The sequence below is a fragment of the Chelon labrosus genome (genome assembly GCF_963514085.1).
Source record: "Chelon labrosus genome assembly, chromosome: 9".
In the NCBI taxonomy this organism is placed as follows: Eukaryota; Metazoa; Chordata; class Actinopteri; order Mugiliformes; family Mugilidae; genus Chelon; species Chelon labrosus.
Genome location: NC_140359.1, coordinates 8,475,440 through 8,499,433, shown reverse-complemented (window position 1 = coordinate 8,499,433; position 23,994 = coordinate 8,475,440). Strand labels below are relative to the sequence as shown.

Sequence of the window (23,994 nt, the reverse complement as noted above, 5' to 3'; positions counted from 1 at the left end):
AGTTGTGTCCTTGTGTTCTTGAGAAACGTCGCTGACCATGTACTGTTCCAATTCAAAGTACGCATCTGGCCAAGTACAGTCCAAATATCCACATGTGTACTTGCCATCCCGGTTTTAATGAGAATGCATCTGGAAGTAACTTGTGTGGACTTGCAGCAGCCAGTTATCCCAGAATACATTTCAAATAAGATGCTCCACCAGTTCCAAAATAACTGTCCTGCAACCTCCCATCCTCCAGAGTTTGTACTTTAGATGTACTTTAGAGTCAAACTTGTCGAGTCCGAACTACCAAGAATTCAAGTCCAAACTTCACATAACTGGGTTAGATAAAATCCCCATGTCTTTCATTCACCCCTCCAAATGTGTGGCTGATTAGGGTGACTCTGCCCATTTGCCAGGCAAGTACACTTGCAAGGTAAGTGGTGGTGCAGAGGGACAGAACACTGTAATGTGCCACTGTTTGCACGATTCACCTCAGCTTTTAAATAAAATTATGACAAATGGAGAAAAAAATCTCTTTAGGCTGAAGCCTGGTTAAGTTTTCTAAAATGTTTACAATTACAATACATATTTTTAATCATTTGATTTATTTCATGTGCTATATCAGCACAGCCTTATTTTGCTCTCTTATTCCACCTGTCACGTTCACACAGCTATCCAGTTTCTTGTAATTCACGTGTCCAAGGGTGTTACTGTATGTACACAAAATAACAGAAAAACGCAGTCACCAGTGTTTCAGTGAAAAGGTTGCAGATTTCCTCCAGTCAAGGTTGGTGAGTAAAGGTGCAGCACATGTTTAGACAGAAAACACCTGCACAAACAGAGGCTACTGTGAACATGTAGTGTTCTTGTTAAAGATGCAGTAATGTGTACTGTTGAACATATCATATACTCATATCATAATTTAATAATACCTCATTACTTTTCCCTTACCATAAAATATTGAAGTCATATTTATATCATGATTATGGGTTTGAAATGCAGACTCTCAGCTTTAATTTGAGCGTATTTTTAGAGGAATTAGAGGAAGGATGTAGGAAATGCAACCTGTTCTATACACAGTGCCCTATTTTCAGGGGCTCAAAAATAATTGGACATGTTAACACAATAATAAGTTCACCAATGACAACCACACTTTAGTTTATGCAAGCAAGTTCATTGGTAGCAGGGCTTGGGGTAAAGAGATGAGGGAGGGCGGGGATGAGAGGGGTCAAATGCAGAGATGGAAGATGGTCTTTGGAAGTGCAGGTACCCAGGAAATGAGTCTCAGGAACATCTCTGGAAGCTTTGGCTCATTGTCCTTATGGTCCCTGTAATAAAAGAGGGAAGAGGGAGTGAAGAGGGGAGGGATTGGGAATTGAGAGATAGAGAAAGAAAGAGGTTAGACACACCTTTATAGCTAAACACAGGTGATAGGATGACATCAGATGGGGTCACCGTGGTCGGTGTGTCTGAGATCAGGAGCTCATGAACATCACCAAAGAATATGTTTACTCCTTTGTATTGCTTAGCCAGGCTGCTACTGCAACTGTCTTCAGTAGTTGTTTATTCATTGGTCCTTCTGCCTGGAGTTTTGTCTTCAGGAATCAGATGAGTGACTCAGACATTATTTCACTTCTTCACTTCCAAAATTTCTTGCGTTGCTTTCACAGTGTGTTTTGGTTCATCGTCCATGCCACGTCCTTGTCACATCATCAGTGAACACAAGTGACCATCATAAGGCCTGTATGCTTCAGGTTCTTTTAAATCCAAAACAATTAAAACAGTGTATCTATCTAGAGTCCAGTTTCGCAATCTGAGTCCAGATTCGCATTCGCATTTCTATTTATTTCTGATTCTCACTGGAGGATATCTATGGGTTGGGTTTCTGGGGCAAACTAAGTCAAGAGGACCTCCATCTTTTGCTCATTTTCCTGCTTATCAGACAAGGCAAACAATGCACTACTAATATGTCCAGGTGCTTCCCTTATGACAAAAGAGTTTAAGATGGTTCACAAACTCTCTCTGCAGCTAGTTCTAGAGGTCGTTATGATACACTGATGATGAAACTTTTATTTTCTCTTTAATTAGTGCACTAGGTCACACGATTAAGCCGTGTGTTCTATTTCTAAACTTGTAACAGTGTTAATATTACATATCAGAGTACATGATCCCTCAGACTCAACAACTTACAGCAGGTGTGGAAGATGGATGTGAAATGAGGCTAGTGGATAACATTAAAACCTACCAACTACTGAATAATATTTGATGACACTGATGCATCTCCAATATACTGTATATATGGACTGTTTCAGTGTAATGTTTGATAGGATAAAGCCTTCTTTGTTTTTTACATTTATGCGAGGCCTCTGTCGTTTCCCCCAAACACAAACATGCAATTTTCAAACTTCTCTTTTAGTCATAATTAGTCATTCACGTTTGACTTTTGTTAACCAGTCAAAGATGACCAATATGTATTCAGCAGTAAAGAGAGACTATGCCAGCTCTTGCAAAACCTCCAAAGCAGCTGATAACAAAAGACAAGCAGAGTTTCTTTGCATCCTGTGGAGTTAGTCTCTTCATGCCAATATTATCTCTTCTCCACTTCATTCCCCCTCCTCCTCCAGTGGTCACACCACATGCTGCTGAGGAGAAACAATAGCTGAAATCTATACTCTTCTGTTAGTTCTTGTATCACTTATCTGGTGCAATAGTACCACAGTAAAGTGCCCGGTGGTGTATGCAGTGATGATCATGAGGCCATTGATGAAAGAAACAGTCCGAAGGTGGAGAGCCTTCCAAGCCAGCCGCATGGAGCCAACATAGTCCTGCTCGTAGTAACTCTTCTGGGGTTACAGGATGAAAGTTCAGTTTCATTTCATGTTTTTATGAGTGTTTAAACTTCCTGGTGAATAAGTCATAGATGACCCACAACCTTGCTATGCATCCTTCATGGGAATGTGCTAAACATTTAGAATCTAATTATTCACCACCTTCTTTTGCATCTACATGCATGCGTTGCATCTGCACCTGCCTTTGTTGCACCTGCCATCTCTAATTCACATGTGTAATGAATCCAACGTCCTTAGTGGTGAGAAACGGCGAACTGCTGTGCCTGCATGCCTCATCTTATTACTCACAGTCACAACGCTGCAGCAGCTGCTGCTGGCATGCCGACTCAACACATCTCTGTCCAGACTGAGAGCTCAAAGACTTTAGACAAATCTAAACGCATTGCTCGTATCCAATGCTCCAACATCTTTAAAATTTGTGGCAGGCAGAGACCACAGAGACGTAGCCACAAACATCCTCAGTTAGAAATACAAATGACACTGAGTAGATGTGGACGTGATTTGGCACTTGGATAGGGCTTAAATTGTAAGCATATTTGACCTTACCACACATCAGCAGAAGCATTTGTTAATTATGTTGGGCAGAGAAGTAAGTTAGCTAGCAACAACTTTACATAATAAATGTACACATCGCTAAATACATAATATATCTATTCCTGACCATCATCCCACATGGTCTTTAGCTTATTTTCCAACAGTGGCGCACATGTTGCTTACGCTTTGTGAACTTCCTCTAAACTTGATGTGCATCCTGTAACTCTTCACTCAAATAAGACATGTTCAGAGAATTCCAGCATACTGTAACTCACCAGCACAGAGAAAACCAGCGCCACAATATTGATGGGCCTGCAGGACAGAAACAGGTGAACACGGTGAGACAGAGGTAGGTCCTCACGGGGGGGAATCTCCTGAGCTTCCCCATTCTTCATACAGTCAGAGCTACCGTCCCGTGAAGGCTTGGTGTTCATGACCGGCTGCGACGTCCCCCGAAACAGAAAAAGCAGAGAGGCGAAGCAATGCTGCCGAGACACTGGGAGACTGGGAGGGGAGGCAGTGGAGCAGTGATGATGGAAAAGAGAAATCAGCCAGAAAACAGGTATGAGAGGGACGCTGAGGCAGACTAGACAGAAGTCACAATTTATTACACATTTATAATACTTAAAGGGGAACTACTGTTTTTTACAACTTGGACCTTATTTCTAGCATAAAATACGATCGTTTACTCACCTATATAACTTTTGTGTCATTTGTAGTCGTTCGGGAGATATTTAGATCTGCGTATATCCATATAGTGGGAGTGACTGGGGCACCGAAACACAGCCTCTAAATAACGCATTATCTGCCGCGAAACTCATTCATTTCACTAATATTTTGTTATCTTACACTAGTGCTATTACCGTTAAGCCCGGAGTTACCTGTTACCACTGCTATGGTTCGTCCACAACCTCAGAATCGGAAAAATATTCAGCCATGTTGCAAAAAACTAGCAGTAGCAAATTACAGGTAAACAAGCCGAAGATTGCAGGTGTGTGCGGCGCTCAGAGATGACATCATCCAGGTCAAAAGATTAAAAACAGGTAACTCTAGACTCAACAGGGAATAGAACTAGCGTACAATAACAAAATATTGATGAAATGAACGAGTTTTACAGCAGAAAATGCGTTATTTAGAGGCTGCGTTTCGGTGCCCCAGTCACTCCCACTATATGGATATACACGGATCTAAATATCTCCAGAACGACTACAAATGACACAAAAGTTATATGGGTGAGTAAACGATCGTACTTTATGCCAGAAATAAGGTCCAGGTTGTAAAAAAACAGTAGTTCCCCTTTAGGTTCGAATTTGAACTAATTTCTTACATATATTAACACATTTACAGTATTTTTAATGATGTTTTACTCTTTTATAGTAATATACTTCCCATTTATGTTAATATAGGACATTATAGTAATTTAGGGCATGTGTAAAAGTAATTTTGAAATTTTAAAGCAATTTTATAACTAGCTTTATAAAGTCACAACTCATCTGTAGGAATTTATAATCATTTGTGTCAAAAATGTATGGTAATTTTTTGAAATTTGAATCAGCCACTGTTACCATAGCGCTTCACATAAAACTTCACACATAATGTTTTGTATGTTGTATTTCTGTTAAATGTTCATAAGAAGAATTCATAGGGTCATTATATGGTTAAAAAAAGTCACCAACAGGACGCTAAAGTGGAATGTTTTAAAATAATTTATTAGGAATTTTAAAAAGTTTTTTTTTTTTTCCCCAAAAGGAATAAACATGACAGGAAAAAGTAAATCAGAAAATGTTACAGTGTTGACAAGATTGTTATTTTTCAGTGAAATCATCATCATCATCATCATCATCATCATTCTGAAATACCTTCGTAACCCACAGCAGTGAGAGCAAGTGTAACAAAATGTAAAACCAGTTGTTTTGTAAATTGAGAGTGCTTTGTTCTTAAGCTAACATTCGAAGGAAAAAATACATTTATCGTGATCGGCCAGTGCAACATCCTAGTAGCTCTGAAAATAACTGTTTTGGTCTAAAAAATAGCTGTCACATGGCTACAGTCTGTGACCTCCAGTGGATATGCAGCGATGGATGGGGTGGGGGTAAGACAGGTAAACAAGTTAATAAGACCCCACCTTTTCCTGTTGTAAAAGTCACCTTTCTAAAAGGTTTAACCATTCGCACTCTGACATAGATGTTAATGTAGTAATAAAAAAAAAAAGTCAGATTAAAATTTCACATTTGCAACTGAGGTACCGACCCCTCCAGCGACACACTGCAAACCAGTGTGAACAAAACCAACCGACATGCTCACGCAAACATCAACACAACCTGCAGAGGGAATCAGTCATGAACATGCTAACTGTGCATGACCGCTCCAGCACACTAATCCTTCATTTTCCTTCACAAACATTCATCACATATTGAAAATCACAGTTAAAACAACAATATGATAAAGTAAGAAAACAGCATCTTCCCCCCCCACCCTCTCTCCTGACAAAGGAGTGTTTTCACACCATCATCTGCCAAAAGTAGTTGTTGTTCCAGACTCAGCCTCTCTCCAACTGGACTCGGAGCTAAAAGTGTTTCATCTCTGAGGCAGCTTCTGAACGCCGTAAAGGACTCACAGTAGGAGAGAAATACAGCATGAGGCTGGTCTAACGTAGACAGAACAACTGAAATGTTCTTGACCTCCATGTGAAACTACGTGACGTAACAGTCAAGCTTTCCAACTGATTGATGAAAGAAGCGATCGTACCACTTCTCCAAAAGCCTCCCACCTCCCAGACACGAAGAAAACAGCAGTACCCTCTCCCCAGAAACCAGTTGTATTTACATTATTTTACAAAATTGTACACCTCATGAAGGCCTAATGTGTAACTGTGACTAATGACCTTTGTCGTCTGACCGTTATTAGTGTCAATGTTAAGAACCTACCAAGATATACACTTTGTGACACATTTTCAAGAAATAGTATTAATGCCAAATGTTAAAATTCAGTATGAACTAGTGACAAATATACAGTTTTCCAGAACATATTACAACGCTTGACCTTCAAACAGGCGTCACCTGGAGACTGAACTCCTCTTATCTCAGAGAGATCAGGTTAAAGAGGTCAAATAACCCAATAAAACACAGCCAAAACAGATAATGAAATAACGCAGCCATCACAAAAAACAGCGAAGTGAAACATAACAAAAAAAAAACACACAAAAATACAGCATCTGAATGTGTTGCTATTACATGTAGTGATATACTTTTTCACTCCTTTTATGAAGGGTTTTAAACTTTTTTTTTTTTCCAACGAGTTGGAGTTTAGTGAGGTGTCAGTAGTTGAGTGGATGCGGCTGACACCTGTGTGGATGGGGCGAAGGCTCAGCCACCCCTAGCCGGAGACGTGGACTGGACAGAGACAGACCAGATCAGCTCCAAAGCAGCTTCAACTCCTTCCAGCTCTCAGTCTACAGCTCTGCACTGACACACAAACCAGCTGGATTACTCACAGGTTGGGTGAAACCAAAACTGTCTCAAATGTTACAGGTAAAGATGACAGCTAGCACGAGAACTCACTCACATTCTCAGTGATAGCCGTTAGTGAAGGCCGTGGCAATCAAAGGGCCCTGTGGAAGCAAGCATGCAAGGTTAGAGGTCACTTTTTGTGTTAGACAAAATGCAGATTTCATCTCTTCTAAAGTCGCCTATTATTTTCATTCTCCTGGGATTTATCAGTGAAAACTACAGTGTTCACTGAAATGAAAACATGTACTCAATGAAATTTTGCCCCAGAATTTGGGGGAAAAACACCAAAATATTACAAACAAAATCATGCAGTTCATCATACAGGACCTGCTTTTACTTTTTCTTCTTGAGTTATTACAATAGAGAAGAAAGAAAGAAAGAAAGATGCAACAGAAACATCAGTGCGAGGGCGTTTAAAGCAGCAGTTCAGTAGATAATTTCATAAATACCACTCTACCACACTATTTATCAGCAAGCAAAGATTAGCAGATTGCTATCTTAGCTTAGGACAAACTCTAAAAACAGGGAGGGAGTAGCTAGCCTGCTCTGTTAAAGCTAATCAGAAGATTCAAAGCTTGCTGATTTACATGTTTTAGTTTATTTTTGTATAACAGCATAAAAAAATTCATGAAACAGCTGCTTGATCAAGTACCAGAGTTAAAAAAGCATTGCACATGCTGTTAAATTTACACAATCTTGTGCATTCACTTGGAAATGAGCTTAAATGTCACCAAAAAGGGAGCTGTCCCAGATGTAAGTGCCATGTGGTTTGCTTGTTAGTTATGCAAATATTACTGACCCCCAAACTATGGCTGAATCCAGTGCTTGGGGCAGGGCTTGCAGCGCTGAGGTAACTGCTCACGGCCGACTCCTGACTGGCTGTTCCATAAAGGTCTGCCATCGGACCGGGGCTGCTTGTACCTAAAAATCCAGCTGTGCGAGACGGGGTCGAACCTGAAAGTAAAACGATGTTTGTCCAATTTTTACTATTCCAATAACAACAACAACAAATCAAAGCTTGGTAATTGGATTAAATCCAACGCACAATGAAGGATGAGACAAATGAAAATGATCCTTTGGTCGAAATCACAACTGCTTTAGTGTTACAGTTAACAGAGCACTGACCAGATTAATGAAGAGGGCTTAACACATTAAAATGTAAATTTTCTAACCTATAAGGATTTAAAGTAATTTCTCTAATCCGTTTCATTTTAGCCACACTATAAGCATGGTTCAGTAAAATATCTTGTCTGTGGCACAAGAACTCAGATCCTTCACTTAAGTAAAAGTAGCAATACCACACTTTACAAAATGCTTAAGCAAAAAGTACAAAAGTATTCATGACACCCTCTATAAGTGATTCTATGCGTTATACAACAGGATTTCATTACTGATGCAATACCATGAAAGCAGCATTTAAATCCTTAACCTGACGTAGAGCTGGATTTGTGAATTTGTAAATTAGTGGTTTACTTCAGTACATAACGGTTCATTGTATTCTATATTATTCATTAAACCAAGATCAGTTCTTAAAAAAAAGTAAATAGTATATTTCCTTCTGAAATATATTGGTGTCAAGGTAAGCGGTAAGAGGTAAAATTAAAATACTCAAGTAAAGGACAAGTACATTTACTTTTCCTATGAACAGTACTTTTTTTCCTTTTTTTCCACCACTTTGAATTGTCATGAAATCATCTAGCTCCACCATCTGCCCAATACTTTCATTCCAGCAAAATGATAGCAATCAAACTATTTTAGTTTTTGATCATTTCAGATGTTTATACCTCTGACTACTGCTGCTGCCGCCGCTGCTGCTGCCATTGGTCCATATGCCGTGAGAGGAATGGCTAGAGAGACGCACAAGAAAACAGTGAGGTTTAAACGTCTTGGTTTGGAAGCACAGGTAACTGTAGCAAGACATAAAGCCTCACTCCAGTGACCGCAGAACAGATATGAAAATTTATATGATGAAGAATTAAACTCGCATGTGTAAGAAAGACGATGTAAAAACTGGCAGTTGTAGTATTGCAGATCATTATGTCAATAATTTTATCATATAAATATGCGATGAGATCAATGGGAGAAGCTTTTAGAAACAATTGCAACCTTCCTCGTGACTGTCTGCAATCCTGCCCTCAGAATGAAACTGAGGAGGACTGACAAACACAAACATGCAAACCAGAGAGTGATAAACATGTAGCAGACTGACGACGTGCTGCTTGTAAAGTCCAGAGGAGGGACTGACTGACCTGTGAGCTCAGGGGGGTGGGGTGAAGTCAGAAGGGGAGTCCTCTCTAAGTGGAACTCTAAAACAGAAACATCAGAGTGCTGTTGAGACACACACCACCACCGCCAGCAAGGACAGCACACTCACGCAACGCACAAAGGCAAGGGAGACACCTCAGAGGCGAGGAAGTGCACACACGGGGCTCGAGGAATTCAAACAAGACGTAAAGGATAGGACAGACGCTTTGTGGTGCAAAAAAAAAGTGAAATCAAATCACACACAGTAATGATTCTGAAAAATAAAGCAAGGGTTACAGTTTCATCACACAAACTTCAAAATGCAAAGATTTTATCTTTGCAAACAAAACTTCTTTGGTGGACATTTAATTTTGAATCCTAGACTAGCATCGCACACTTCATTGAAATACACCACCATGCACACACACACACACACACACATGCATACACACACACACACACAGTCACGCAACATAAGCAGATGCAATTCCACTCCTTGATATTTACAAGCAGCCATTTAAACTCACAGTGTTTCATATGCTTCCATGGAAACATGTTTGTATTTGTGACAGTGTGTCTACTGTCAGTTCAACATGAAAACTACTACTGCCACTGACTTTTTATTTGATTGAAGTCATAAGAGCATTGACACAATGCTCATCCTGTTTTTTTTTCTTATTAATCAGTACAGGACAACTCTCTGTTTGAGCTATTTCCATACATTTAAAGATCATTCACCACAAAACAATATCTGCACAAATTAAATAACATTTGTGGGAAACTCTCCTGCAGCAAAGTGGAGGTGCAAGTCATTTAAGATTACTGACTTAATTTGATAGTAAACACATGTTGGAGCCTACAAAGGATGCAATAATGGTTTTAGTTTCTGTGATTCCATTGGATCATGATGAACTCAACTCTTAAAAATATATCCTTCTACCCTGCACCAGGTATTTTCAAAGCTCCTGCTAACTATTGGCTGTGTATTTTTTCCTTCATAATGTCTGTGAGAGAAACAACTCAGAGCGTATCAGGAGCAGAAGGCATGTTGTGATTACCAGGGAACTGGTAGGTGTATCCAGGAGTGATGCCAGCGTAGCTCCGGCTGGTGTAGGTGGCAGTCTGGAAGCCTGGGTAACCTGTGGGAAGAAAATCACTGTTAACATCTGGATCACTGCAAACACCAGGAACGACGCACTGGTGCGTTGTCACAGTCCTCACAGAAAATACAAAATGGAGCAACAGGTGTGTGATGCTGTGCTGCCCCCTAACAGCGAAGCCTTGAACAGTCTCTGACATGCAGGTGGATGATATTCAACACCTGTGGTCTGGATTTCTTCCTGAGGACAGGACATAGAAGCTTACTGTCTTTGTTTTCAGTTTCACTCTCAGCAGTGCACATTACACACAGATTTTCTTTACATGTGCTCCTTCACCCAGAGAACTGACCTCAGGACAACATTCGGAGTGATACAATATTTTATGTTTATTGTGAATACCACAAGATTACAAAGTAATGTATTAGTTTGTATCCTTTTCTTAACGTCGCGGCAAATCCCTGCATCTGCACTGGCCCACACAAAATACAAGAAAGCAGTTCTCAGGATGAACAGTAGGTGGGAGCATTGGCATGGCGGGTTCAGATGCACAACCAGGTGCTGATTACTGTCAATACAATGTGAAACTGTTCGAGAATGAGTGGAGTAAGCCATTATTAGGGGACTATGTTAAAGGCAAAGAAATCACCCGAATTGTTAAAGGGCAATGACACAGATTTAACACCCTAAAAATTCACAGAGCCTCAGGAAGTAGTGGAAAAATTACTCATGTGGATCTGCATGGATTGAAAAACTAGTCATGAAGAAGAAGAGCCCATGTTACCAACTGAAGGTAAAAGAGGGCGTAAATAATACCCCCAAAAGGTGTATTATTTGAACATTTGTCCATCGTTTTTGGAGCGTGACCCATACTAGAGTCTTGGCATATAAATATGGGGCAAAGCAGCAGGTTTTGATCATTTCTGTCACTTCTTGGTTACCTTTAAACTCAAGGGTGTGGATAATAAAAGCTGTATAGTGAAGGGTTACAAGCTGAAGCAAGCAGCTCACTTCAGTGGTCATTTTCTCCCCGTGAGGCGAAATGTGACCTTTAAGGCAGCTGGGCCTTTAATGCAGGAGTAGTTATTGTCAGGTTCAGGTGTGCAGTCACATCCTTCCTGTCCAGATCAATACTAACTTACCCAGCATACCAATGCCCAGCATGAAGGCGTCCATCCCATAGGGCATCACCCGAGAGCGCCCCCTGGCCGAGCCAGTGGGAGACATCACCTCCTTGGGTTGAGCTTTCTTGCACTCCACCTGTTCCCAGACAAGAGACAAATCAGCTCTCATTTCTTAAATGGCGTGGTGACGTCAGACTGTCGCTCACAAATCAAGCTGCTCACCATTTTGTTATTGATCTCGTGGAAGTGGATCTCGCAGACTTTCTCGACCACGTCCTCATTCTCAAACGTTACAAAGCCAAACCCTGTTGAGCACAAGGCAAGCCCATGAGACAAAAAATTCACACCGTATGGTGGAATTAGACCGTAGGCCTTTCTGTACAGTAATAGTCTGCAGTAATTAGTGCTGTAATAGCCGCTTAACACATTTGCCCCCCTCCCCCTCTTTCAATGCTGGTATTCTGCACTCATCCTCTCTTCCCTCCCTTCCTGGCCAGAAGGCCCGGGCAAAGCTGGTAGGCTGTCATAATCGATCAATCCCAGGGTGGGGAGGAGGTGCTTAAGGAGGCTTTATCCTGATCCCGATTAACGGACTGGCTAATTAGACTAGCCCTGTTCGTCTCCTCCAGCTCAGCCCACAGGAAGGAGGCCCGTAGGGGGGGCATGTGGCGGAGGATCAATAGACATCCACGAAGGACTTGAGGAAGAGTAGTAAATCGAGGAAGAGGTGGAGAGTAGAGGCAGGGACAGAGAAAGAGAGAGAGAGGGGTCAGTCCATCTCACCTCTGTGTCTGTTGGTGGTCTTGTCAAACATGAGCATGGCATCGTCAACCTGTAGGGGAGACAAACAAGACAGTTTTTTACGCAGCCTGCTCTCTCTTGCCACACGGCATATTGCCTGACCTCAGCCCTTCTCAAGTTCTGCAGGGAGGCTCAGCAACAGATGGACAGAAAGGAGGGGGAAGAGAGGGGGACTGGAGATGAGCGACAGGTTACAAAGAGGAGGCCGAGGGGGTAAGGACAGGAAAATGTATTGAAATACTGTACAACAAGCCCTTGTGCCATGTATGGCCAACTGACATAATGGGTGGCATAATGAGTTGGAAGCTGTGTTTGCTGCTAAACTGCCCCGGTCACAATCCTTCTCAGAGAGAGCTCATAATCCGGCCCTTTCACCCCTCTAAAAGTTTGACATTCTCATGGCAACTGTACAAAAAGTCCTTATAAAACAACTCGAGCCAACATCAAATACGCTTTATGAATGGTGGGAGAAAGCCAGTGAGACAAAGAGGCCCGCAAAGAGAGAAACACGCGCACAAGAAAGTAGCCAGTCACAAGCAGAAAGGTGAATCCTGTGGGCAGGTGGAGACTCGATGAGAGGGGAGAGCTGATAGTGAGAGGAATAGCGACAGGTGGAGATATGGTGAAAGAGAGCTCAGAGAGTCCTGTAAGAGGGAGAAAGAAAAAAAAAAGATTGGGTCAAAGAGGAAAGGGAGGAAAAAGAAGAGACAAAGGGAGAGGGAGAACAAAGAGGCCTGGAGGCTTTGTTTGTTGGCACAGTCAGCCATAATTCCTCCTCCTCTTCTCCCTTTGACCTCTCCCTCCGGCCCGGCCTCCCTTTATAGAGCAAAGACACAGGTGTCTATTCTATACACACACACACACACACACACACACACAGAGTTTCTTATGTCAAAGTTGACCTACTCTTTCTTTTCTTCCCCCTCTCTGTCATGCTACAAGCTGACATGTTTATACTCCAGACTGCACGCAGACGTCCGCATAAACATTTGGTAAGGGAATCTGTGTTCTTGGTCTATAATAAGTTTACTGGATATGCTCCACAGAATAATTTGTCAGTCACATATGAGTGCCAGTGCTAGCAGTGTGTGAGTGTGTGTGTGAACCCCCAAGGGCAGTTTGCCTAGAGAAAGGTCAAAGGTGAGTGAGGAGTGTCAGTGTGAAAGGAGACCTGTTACTCAGCCTCTCAAGTCACTGCTTACCCTAACCTGACATTTGCTCACTGCCTGCGACTCTGAATCTCTGCAGAAAAAATTTTGACTAAACCCGACTTAACAAGCCCAGCACACACAGAACCCCGCGCAGTTCCAACATGTGCTAAAACCACACACTTCACGACAGCGTTAACCACGGCAAAACATTTGACCGCTCGATATTTCAAAAAGTGGGCATTTTAACGGCCCAAACAATATTCCCTCTCATCCTTTTTTTTTCCCACCTCTCATCTTCCCTGTTATCCCCTGCCCATCCCTCTCCGCACTCCTTTGTCCTCACCAGGACGGGACACAAAAGGTCCAGTGAGGCAGTCTAATCAGGAACTTCCATGGATGGCTGGAGCCTACATTTCGCCGTCCATCCCTCGATATCTCTCTCGGCAAAAATTCATCTAGACGTTATGATTGAGGAGGGAGCACAGGAGAAACTCGAGGCCGAGCCTTTTGGCACTCGAAATAAAGTGCCACGCAGTTGAGCCTTTGCATCGCTGACTGAGAATTTTCAAGGTGGAGATTGTCCCCCTGAAATTTGCTGAAAACGTTTGGCTGTTTTTTATTTTTTCTATTTAATTTGCACTATATCTAGCAAACATGACACTTATATCACACATATTACTGATGTTCATTTACACATCCAGGAGTGTGAAAACGTCCAGTATGCAGATAACTTCAGGACAAACTAACAAAATATTTGTCTAGCTTTGTATGGAGGCATAATGGCTCTAGTAACTACCCCCCTAACACACACACACCCCATCTTTGCCCCAGTTCCCTTTCTTACGCCTCCGCAAAGCTCTCTCAGTAAAGCCCACCCTTTCTTGTCAGTGCCTTTGTCAGCAGATCATCAACTGTCTGCCTTTTAGAGTCACATAAAATGTAAATAAGAAACTTGAGAAAACTTTAGAAAAATGTATAAAAAAAAAACACACATGAGAAATTGATTGTTTTTTGAGTTTTTGGAGAATAAGTGAACTTGTATTTACTATTACTAAACTCTTGAGTTGACCCCCACCCAACGCACTCGTGCTAACACCCCCGAACACCACCTCATCCCTCCTCCTTCAGAACAAAAACCCCTTACCCGCAGAATTACTTGGGGACAATGGGCAAGCCAGGTCACCACGGTAACGGGCCAGGAGGGGGTTGTGGGTAGGAGCAGCTGTTACATCAGATTAATTCAGATTCTGATAATCCCTCCTCCTTCCTCACCATCACCACACACTCACTACAAAACTTTTCTCCCCCAACCTCCCACCCTCTCTCCCTCTCTCTCTCTCTCTCTCTCTCCCTCTCTGGACTCCCTCTTCCAGTCCCCCTTAACTTCGCCTGCTGCTCTCGGAGCCTCTCAGCCTCGTTATTTTCCCCCCTTCCTACTCTCCTCAAGTCTTTTCTCTCCCTCCTTTCTCGGCCCCCCCTCCCTCACAGCACTTCCAGGCAGCGGCTCGTCTCAAAAGTGAAGTTTTTCTCAGAGAATTTGTGGTGAATTTGCGGTGAATCGGTGGAGTCGGCGGAGCTGGTGGGCCGTGGTACTACGTGTTTCTACTGTAAGCTGTTGATTTGTCTCCTCACTGTTGCCACCAAAACAAACATATCTGAGTCCATATCATTCGCTTCCACTCGCCAAACCACCTGCTGCTTCTTCTTTTCACAGCACAGCCACAACTTTCTGTTAAACGCCACTCACCTTCCCAAACTGGTCAAAGTACTGCTTGACGTCCTCGATAGTTGTGTTAACCGACAGGCCGCCCACAAAGATCTTCTTGGTTCGAGTCACCAGCTGGAAGAAGAAAAGAGGCGCTGGTGAACCAAAAGGATCAGAAATACATGTGTTTGTTGCTCTGTAAATAATTATTACTTTAAAATGCTTCTGTGTTTGGGTTTAGCTGAATGTATGGTACTCAGTAACACATTAGAAAACACCCTCGCACACAGGCCCTCTCTAAAGTAGAAGTACAGTAGATTGTGTGCTCATATTAAACCTGAATCGAATTGGGAAATGACAGAAGGCTTTATTTTCTTTAAAATCGTTAGTGTATTACTGTTCCAAATATACTAGGAATAAGAGTTTATAGCAAGACAAAATCCAAAGAAAGTGAAGACGAACTTTTCACTGACCAACTGTAATTATGTTAAATAAGGATTTACATGTTTAAGGTCCTGTTTCTTGTGGATTATTGGCTGATTTACAGTCAACAGAATGCCTGAACAGCTATTTTCTCCACTGCACACAAAGCGCAAACATTTGACACCTGTCATTATTTGCATCCCTTTCATTTCCTAACACAACAGCACGGTATTCAGTGGTGCCTGCAAGTTCGTCCAGTGACAGTAAGCAGAGAAGAAACTGATTTTGCATGATTTGTTGTTGGCTGTCAACTGGTAGAAGCATATTTTAGCATTTATTGAGGAGATAGATACAAATAAACACAGGCTGTCAGCGGAGTTTAGTCTGAGATCTGATTTATCAACAAATTATAATTTACTGGTATGGATGTGGCAACTATTTAAATCTGCCAGTTTTGTCTGATCCAACAGAACAAACCAAAAGATCATTACAAAAAAAACAACAAATACTTCAATGTGAGATTCTGGAAACGGCAAAATTACGGAACATCAAATACCAAATATTTGTTAATTTTCTCTCATTCAGGTAATTGATTAATAGAATAATAATGAGACTAATCAGTGCTGTGCACCAACATGAGTCAAAGTGTCAGAACACAACAGTAAACTGCAAATCTGAAAAAAATAAGAGCCTCTATACACTTCTAACATAAATTTTCATTTTCATTGTGACAACTGAGCTTACTGTGTAAACTTAAAAAAAACTAAAATAATTTAATAACGTGGCAACACAAATTTTTGTAAATGTGTTTTCCAGCATGTTGATGTGAAAGGAAGACTCGGCGGGCCACGATCAGGGCAGAGCCCACTTGAAATACAATGGAGACGTTTAGATGAGTTAAAAAAAAAAAAACTTTAAAGTTGTCAACGCACCCTCGACATTAGCGTCTCACGATGTATGTCGGCGGTGCTCGTGTTCATCAGATTACGGGGCATTAGGCCAGATAAGAGACTGAAACCCCCAACGCACTAACCTGCTCCAAACAATGCACAGCACGAGGAGACGGTTTGACTCACCTTGGGCTGAGCTCTGCGAGGGAACGCCACTTTTGGATCGATCTAGAAGAGAGGATACAGAGAAAGAGAGGATTGGTTAGCAACGTGCTGCCATACGGACAAAACCTGCCCCTTGGTGAACTCTGATATTAGACTCTTTCATTCTTCAACAACTCAGCAGTGTAGGTGTAATATATCCATGTCATCCTCTTGGCCTAGCATACGTATTCACCACTCCTAAGGCAAAGCAGTGATGCCAAAGACATCTGTCATACTTGTTCCAGGCTGAGCTAGAAAACAAAACGACACCATTTATAATTGTGCAGGAAAATCCAAATGAAACAGACATCACATGGAAAGTATATTCATCTTATAGCCAACCAGGATCTGACTACACCTGAGTCTGAAACTGTTAATGGCACTAGGTGTGTGTCTCTGAAAAGCGAATAAATAAAATAAAGAATACAGAGTGCAAACTCTAACCAAATTTTTTTATTTATTTTTTTTACCATAAATATTAAGGGGATTTACAGATATTAGTTTATGATTTTTAATCTTACAGTGTCATTGAAACTAATGATGGTTTTGATTATCAATTAATCTCCGATTTATTTATTTTTTGTATGAATGAACTGAAGTCTATAACTTGGTAATGAGGTATTTTTTTAATACCATAGCGAATTCTCCTAGACTTAAGCTATGTGGTCTATATTATTTGACCACCAAGCTAAACTTGGTCAAGAACTGAATACAGTAGTAAATTTAAAAGTTATACCTGTGAAAGTTTTGCTTAATAAGCAGAATAAATGATTAATTTTTTTTATCCAAACAGTTCTCATACAATTGTCCGTCAATAATTTCAGGAGGAGAAATTGTCAGAGCAAGTTTGAAGTGACCGTCCGCTCCACATTGTTAACCTGCACGTTATCAGCGGTTGGCGTGCACCTCTTGCACCTATAAACGTGCGCGGATGTGGAATGTAAAGAGGAATGCCTGGGAATGTCCGGCGAACCCCGGCCTCCCTCGTCACCACCATGTGACATGTGATCTCCTGGAATCTCACACGGGCACCACAATCACAAACACGCCTCACCTCGGCGAGGAGAGCCGGAGGTGGAGGACAAGTGTGTCAGAAAGAGAGTGAGAGAAACGAGGAAGGGGAAGAAGACCGGAGCTGTCAATCGCACCACGCTGACAGCAGATCTGCTCACATTTTTTTTTTGTTTGTGTTTGTTTGTTTTGTTTTTTTCCTTTCTGGGAAATTGACATGAGTGGTGACAACAACAGGGAGTATTTGTCATCCTTTGTTCTCAGGTGACCTGGATCATCCTTACATTTACTCCCAGGAAATAAAACCTTTTCTGTTTTTGAGCTTAACTATATATATATATATGCATATACATATGCATATATATATATAAAAAACAATGTTAACTAAAATGTACTGAGGACGAGATTGGAGAGAAAACCACACCATGCCACGAGGATGCAATCATAGACAGGCTGTAAAATTTGAATTTGAGACCTCTATATTAGTCTATACTGATCTAATAGATCTAGAGAACAACTAAACTACGCCACACTGTACTGCTGTTACACTAACAGATGGTGAGACAGTGCAGCGCTAAGATTAGTCCGTAACCATGAGAGGGTAGAGTTCAACTACAGTAGAGAGCTAGAGCCTCTATGGTAAACCACATGCGTTTACCAGAGTGTCGTTTCTAATAAGAGTCCACATCACCTCAAGTATTTTTCTCTCTTTTTTTTTTTTTTGACTTTTGTTCTAGAGAGCAGAGCGAGAAGACTATAGGCTAAGACTGGAGGATCAGATGCAGAGTCTACTGTTTAGTGTCTATGGTGGCTAGACTACTCTGATAGTCACCTCCGGTCACCAACCCTCCTGATGTCCAACACTCCTGTGCACATTCAAAAACAAACAGACACACACACAAACAGACAAAATCAAACACATGGCAGCACACAGAACGTCCACGGGATGAAACTGTGGACATTAAACAGATTAAGTGGCCGGGTTAATGGAATCGGTCTGGCCACAGCAGAATCAAGAGATGTATTTAAAGCCATGCCCCTGCAAAAAGATGTTTGGCATTCATTTGCTCAATATTGTTTTGCACTTACTTAAAATCTGAGTTTACATACAAGCATATGATTTGCAACTGGTTTGGAAGCCACTCAGGTGGCAATATTGAAACCTCCAGTGCACATACACTAAAAATGAACTTAATGAACATCTCGTGCTCAAGTTTTGTAAGAAAAATAATTACAATTTCATAAATTGTGGGAGAAGAGGAAGCTTTCATTTTAAGATTTTTTTTTTTTACCGAAAACAAAAAAAACACATCAGACACAAATTAATATTCCAAGCAGAGTACTTTTATAGACGTGAAGTTGCTTTGAGACCTCAAAGGTGTTGTTCAGAGAGGGGTCTAACCGCTCCACACTCACAGCAAGGTAACGGGGAAGAAGCTGAGCATAATTCCAAGAGAGGTTTATGAAATCAGGGCAATCCCCTTTGACCAACTACATCCCAGCTATGCAACAGTTGGCTCAGCGTGCTGCCTGTCACAGCCTGAGCCGGGAACACACTTAATGCAACATGCCGATTGGGCAGCACTCAACATCTCTGAGGAACAACTCAAGCTTGTTGACTCCAATCCTATTAGTCAGGAGAACCATAGTAATCACAGATGGGGTTATCCAGCCCCCACCACCCCCTCGTTCCTTCTTTCCGCTCAGGTCGGTAAGGAAATGGTTAAGGGGGTCATGAATATGCCTGATGCAACTCCGTAAAGAGCTGTGTGACTTTGTTGTAAAACTCTCCGCTGTGCACCTTGGAGCAGCGGTTCAATGGAAACTTTGTCCCACAAAGGTGCAGTTTGCATCAGCCGTCACCAACTTTACAGATAGCAGGAAGCTGGAAGGGCACCCAGAGGGGCAACTAGTAGAGCAGCAGTAACATAAATCACAGTAAAACCTGCCTCACTATACTGGTCAAAACCGGACCGCATCTGTCCTTCAACACAATAAGTACCAATAAATTCCTCTGCAGCACTGTATTTGCTCTTTAGCCTCACGGCTGTGCAAAGCTCCGTTAATTCCAGAGCCGGAGCAGTTCAGACGGTCACAGCATGGCACATTCTTTCTGTTGCCACTGGAGAACTTTTCTCTTCCCTCTCTAACAGGATAACCTGTCTGCATGAGAGAGAGGGAGAGGGGGGCAGGGTGAGCAGTCTAAAAGGCCTACTCTACTCACCATCCAACCCCTGTGGCTGATCACTGAGCCCTCTCCACGCCAAACACACACTCGCTGGGGCTGCCACAGCCCCCACCGAAACGCCGCCGACACACCCAAGTGCCAGCCACAAGAGGCCCTGCTGCGGCCCACGAGGCTCCGCACAGATAACGCATGCACAAGTTGAGAGGAAGAACTCAGATTCAAGACAAGGAATCCCCAACTATGAAACCTGCAATGAATACACTTAATAAGTTGCTTAACTGGAGAGGCAACGTAAAGACAAGCTGTCAGTATCATGACCTCCAAGACTGTGACTGTTTATGCAGTCTTGATTTCTGGTATCCAAGAAATGATTGTAAATGATGTGCATTGTTATCTTTTTCTTTTGTGACAGAGCCATTCTTCAACTGTGGAAGGAGGGGGGGTCACTATGGAAACAAGCCCCATGGCGAGTTAGTGGCGTCCAACCATGATGGCGCTACTTGTCATAGCTGTCGTGCCTGCAAGTGACACTATAGCAGTAGGGCACTTGGGAAACCAAAAAAAAAAAAAAAAAAAAAAACCCAAAAAACTGTATTCAGTTTGACTTCTCTATCAAACAACTTCCAGCCCTGCTAATTTTGGATTCATCATAACAGAAATTTCTCATTTCCTTGCAACTTTCCACAGCAAACAACCTGTTTTTTTTTCTCTCTTCTATTTCCTCCTTCGCCACCTCCACTTATTTTCCAAAGACTTGTGAAGGTGCATCGCTCAGAGCACAAAAGGGAAGAAATAGCCTCCCCTCATTTCAATACAGTCACTAACCCGCAGCCATCACCACTCCCACTGAGGAGAGAGGCGGGGGCAGTGGTCCCTATGGCGACCAACGGGCCACATTGTTCCCAGACCGGCCCACATTCATTACTGACAAAAAGACACACACATAGTCACACACACACACACGCACGCACGCACACCCACACACACACACACACACACACACACACACACTGCAACGCAGGCGATTAATAAATTTTAAGTTACAATTCACACAGGTGAAAGGGCCTGAAAGCGTTGCTCTGACTTTATCGTCAGTCTTGTTCTCCCTGAGATCAACAGGAAGCTCCCAGGAGTTTAGTTGTTGCTGCTGCTTTCACACCTTGATGGTTTCAGGTTGCATTTGCTCGTTCCATTGAGAAACTTTTTTTGGGGTCAATTTGACCCCTTGGGGACAGGAAAAAGAAAGAACGTGTTGGTTCCCTCTTCCTAGAGGCCAAATCAAAGATTGGCAGCGAATGCAACCCTGTCCAATTCCCCTTGTTTCTATGGAAATTGACACTGATTAACATTTTCTTGCCTGCTTGTCCAAAGGGAGAAGAGAGGGAACACTTTCTCCCATGTGTCCGCACCATCGACTTAATCATGTAACTCACATCTGAGTGTGTGTGGCGGCGGACACAGACGTGGTTTAAAAAAACATGGTGAAACCTCAGTAAACACACTAAAATGCAGCAATGTTACACCTCTGTAGCGGATTATTGGAAAATCCACTAATCAAACACTGAGCAATGGGATTAGCCGGTGGTGGGAAGTAAATACAGAGAACTCACTGTTTTTGAGTCCAACTCGTGCCTGGTTTGGGCCAAAACTTTATCCACGCCGGCCTGATCAACAAAGGTGACGAATCCGAACCCTCTGCAGACATGAGGGGAGAAGGTATTAATGACACAGGAACTGATGTTGACATGCAATGATATGTTATGAGCAGGGAGGAATCACGGAGGTCAGATAAACTTTCAGCTCTGGCGGAGGAGCCAGGCTCACAGCTCCCTCACCTCGAGCGCTTAGTAACCGGATCTCGCATCACCATACACTCCTTCACCTCGCCGTACTTGCAGAAGTACTCCTTCAGACCCTCTGGGACACAAAACAAGACGCATTAATAGATGAGCCAAGAGATTAAAAGCTAACGACAACTTCTTTTTGCTGAAAACTTTGGCTACGGAGAGTCACTCTGCTGAGATTTCTTTCATACATTTTTAAATTATAGGTGTCAAACATAAAATGGGCTCTGATCAGGGCTCAAAAGATGTAGAATTACACAATAATTCATCATTTAATCACAAGCTGCATCATTTAAATGCAACCCTTTTAATCAGGAATTTATCCTATGGTAGCTCTGAATGGGGGCATTCATTCAGGAGCAGGTTTCATGTTTAAAATTAAAATAAAATAAACAATGAATGTGAAGAGAAATATTAAGACATACTGAGTCTATTTGATTTTTAAAGATGTGGTGGCATTTCAAGAGAGATGGTGGTGTGGGAAAAAAAAGAGGAAAAAAAGATTTACCTTGAGTTGTTTGCCAGCTGAGTCCACCAATGAACATTTTGCTGTTGGAAAAAAAAAAGAGAGAAAATATTTAAATCTGAAGTCATTACTGTTTGTGAGGTTACACAGAAATAACAAAGTTGTTATTGAGGATTTTTCAGAGCGTCTCATCTCTGATTTTACATGAAGGCTCTCTGTGTGGAGGTGTGTGAGTCAGGCTGCACACCAGACTCCACTCGCAGAATACCAGGTCTGTTCCTGAGGTACGACAGAAAGTTTAAAAAGCAAAGTTTTTCTTTTTCGTTTTCTTTTTTTTTCCATTACCAGGGGTCGTGAGGGGAGTCCGTGGTGGACAGGCTGCTCTGGCTCCCTTCCGTCTCCATTCCGTGTCCTCGCGGTGAGTGTGACTGAGTGTGTCCGGGCCGAGCCGTGCGGGAAAACAGGCGGAGAGTGAGTGAGCTGGGCGGGTTTGGCCCGGGGTGACAGAGAGGGGAGCGGGCCAGATGCAGGCTGGGACAGACTCCACCTCCTCCTCCACTCAGTCCCCGCTGCTGTCCCTCTCTCTCATCCCACCACCGAGGTTCCGGCGTGAAGTCCGCTGCTCTCAACCCCACTGCTTCCGGTGTAACCTTTCGAAATAAAAACCCGGTGGGGCGTCTTTCGGAGAGGCAGCAGAGACCGTGTGGGCTTTCATAATCTTGGATTGGGTTAATCTGGAAACTAATAATGAAAGATTGCAACGACATGGGAAGGAGTACCCAAAGTGCCTGAAAAATGTTTAATGTTTCATCCTGGAGTTTGCAGTTTCCCCTGCTTTACATAAACTTTCTTTCATGTTTTTTTTTCTACATTTAATATTGTACTCTTTGTTTTATTGTGATGCTTTATTATGTATTTTTTTAATTTTATTTTATTTGTTACTTGCTTATTGCACCAAACAGCAAGAAAACGTCCTCATATGTGTGAACGTAGGTTTGCGCTGAGAAAGTGTGATTCTGATTTTCATTCTGTTGCTATTTTTTTTTTTTTTTTTAAAAAAGCAAACTTAGAGCAATGACTTTAATTAACAACAATCCCTTAACTACGGATTAGCCTCAGAGAGGAATGTGATGAAACATTTTAAGGATCCAATCAGTGCAGCTGAATAAAGACCTACTAGAATATCAAGAAAATGAAATTTCTCTTGAATCATTTGCTTGTTTGATATTTTCTTCAATGTGTGGCTAGCATTAGGGCTTTCCTGGCATGAACTCTGGCTGCATCTATGCTTTAGAAAGTGTCTTGCACTGGCAATATTTAACCAAACTCAATACACACAATCATATACAGTATTTATTACAGATATTATGTTGCAAAGTTGATTTAAGTAAAGCACAATCTTAAGATGTATTTTGGAAGTAACTGAAGGAGACTCATGCAAAACTAAGTCTTCTTCACAGACTGAGTTTTTTAACTTAACACTTGTAGCCTACTTCTTTTTCCAAAAACGAATATTAAGCTTTTATTTTGCAGAAAGAATTTCCTAACTTCCTGTCACGTTCTCGCTAACTTTGACTAACTTGTTGCAATTTCAACAACAGTGCGACAAATCAGACCAAAATTTAAAGCTGAGGGAACTTATCTGTATCTAACAGGGTTGGATAGGCCTTTTAAACTGTACAAACATCAGGTGAAAGATTAAAGTGAAAGCTTTTGCAAAAATCTGTGAAATACTTTTCACACCACACGTACAAGGCAAAAATAAATAAATAACTTAAGCAGCTACTTTGCCATCAAAGTTATATCATGAGGCTTTAACTGGATCTGATAAAAAGTGATTCAGACACTGCAGTTTTTATGTTGAGTAAAATAGTTATATAAATGCCACATTGTCCCTAGAGTGCGCAGAGTGAATCGGTTTCACAACTGGTGTTGAGTTGGGAAATTAGTTATGAATCCTTGCTTCCTGCAG

The 23,994-nt window shown here is 41.9% G+C and overlaps 1 protein-coding gene and 1 pseudogene across 2 annotated transcripts; both read right to left on the bottom strand.

Moving 5' to 3' along the window:
- Window positions 1-2,605: 2,605 nt before the first annotated feature.
- On the bottom strand, window positions 2,606-3,799 carry LOC311493175 (transmembrane protein 233-like; annotated as a pseudogene). The gene is made up of 2 exons: window positions 3,641-3,799; window positions 2,606-2,825 (listed from the first exon to the last, which is right to left on the bottom strand). The product of its transcript is annotated as a transmembrane protein 233-like (transcript).
- Window positions 3,800-5,934: 2,135 nt separating this feature from the next.
- Window positions 5,935-22,441, bottom strand: msi1b (musashi RNA binding protein 1b). Its single transcript, XM_084551579.1, has 15 exons — window positions 22,368-22,441; window positions 22,065-22,105; window positions 21,548-21,629; window positions 21,323-21,407; window positions 16,496-16,537; window positions 15,039-15,131; window positions 12,123-12,171; window positions 11,562-11,644; window positions 11,358-11,475; window positions 10,177-10,257; window positions 9,124-9,180; window positions 8,659-8,721; window positions 7,674-7,828; window positions 6,930-6,975; window positions 5,935-6,829 (listed from the first exon to the last, which is right to left on the bottom strand). The coding sequence occupies exons 1-14, from the start codon at window positions 22,424-22,426 to the stop codon at window positions 6,934-6,936; spliced, it is 1,050 nt and encodes a 349-aa protein (XP_084407705.1). The 5' UTR covers window positions 22,427-22,441; the 3' UTR covers window positions 5,935-6,829; window positions 6,930-6,933.
- Between the last annotated feature and the right edge of the window lie 1,553 nt (window positions 22,442-23,994).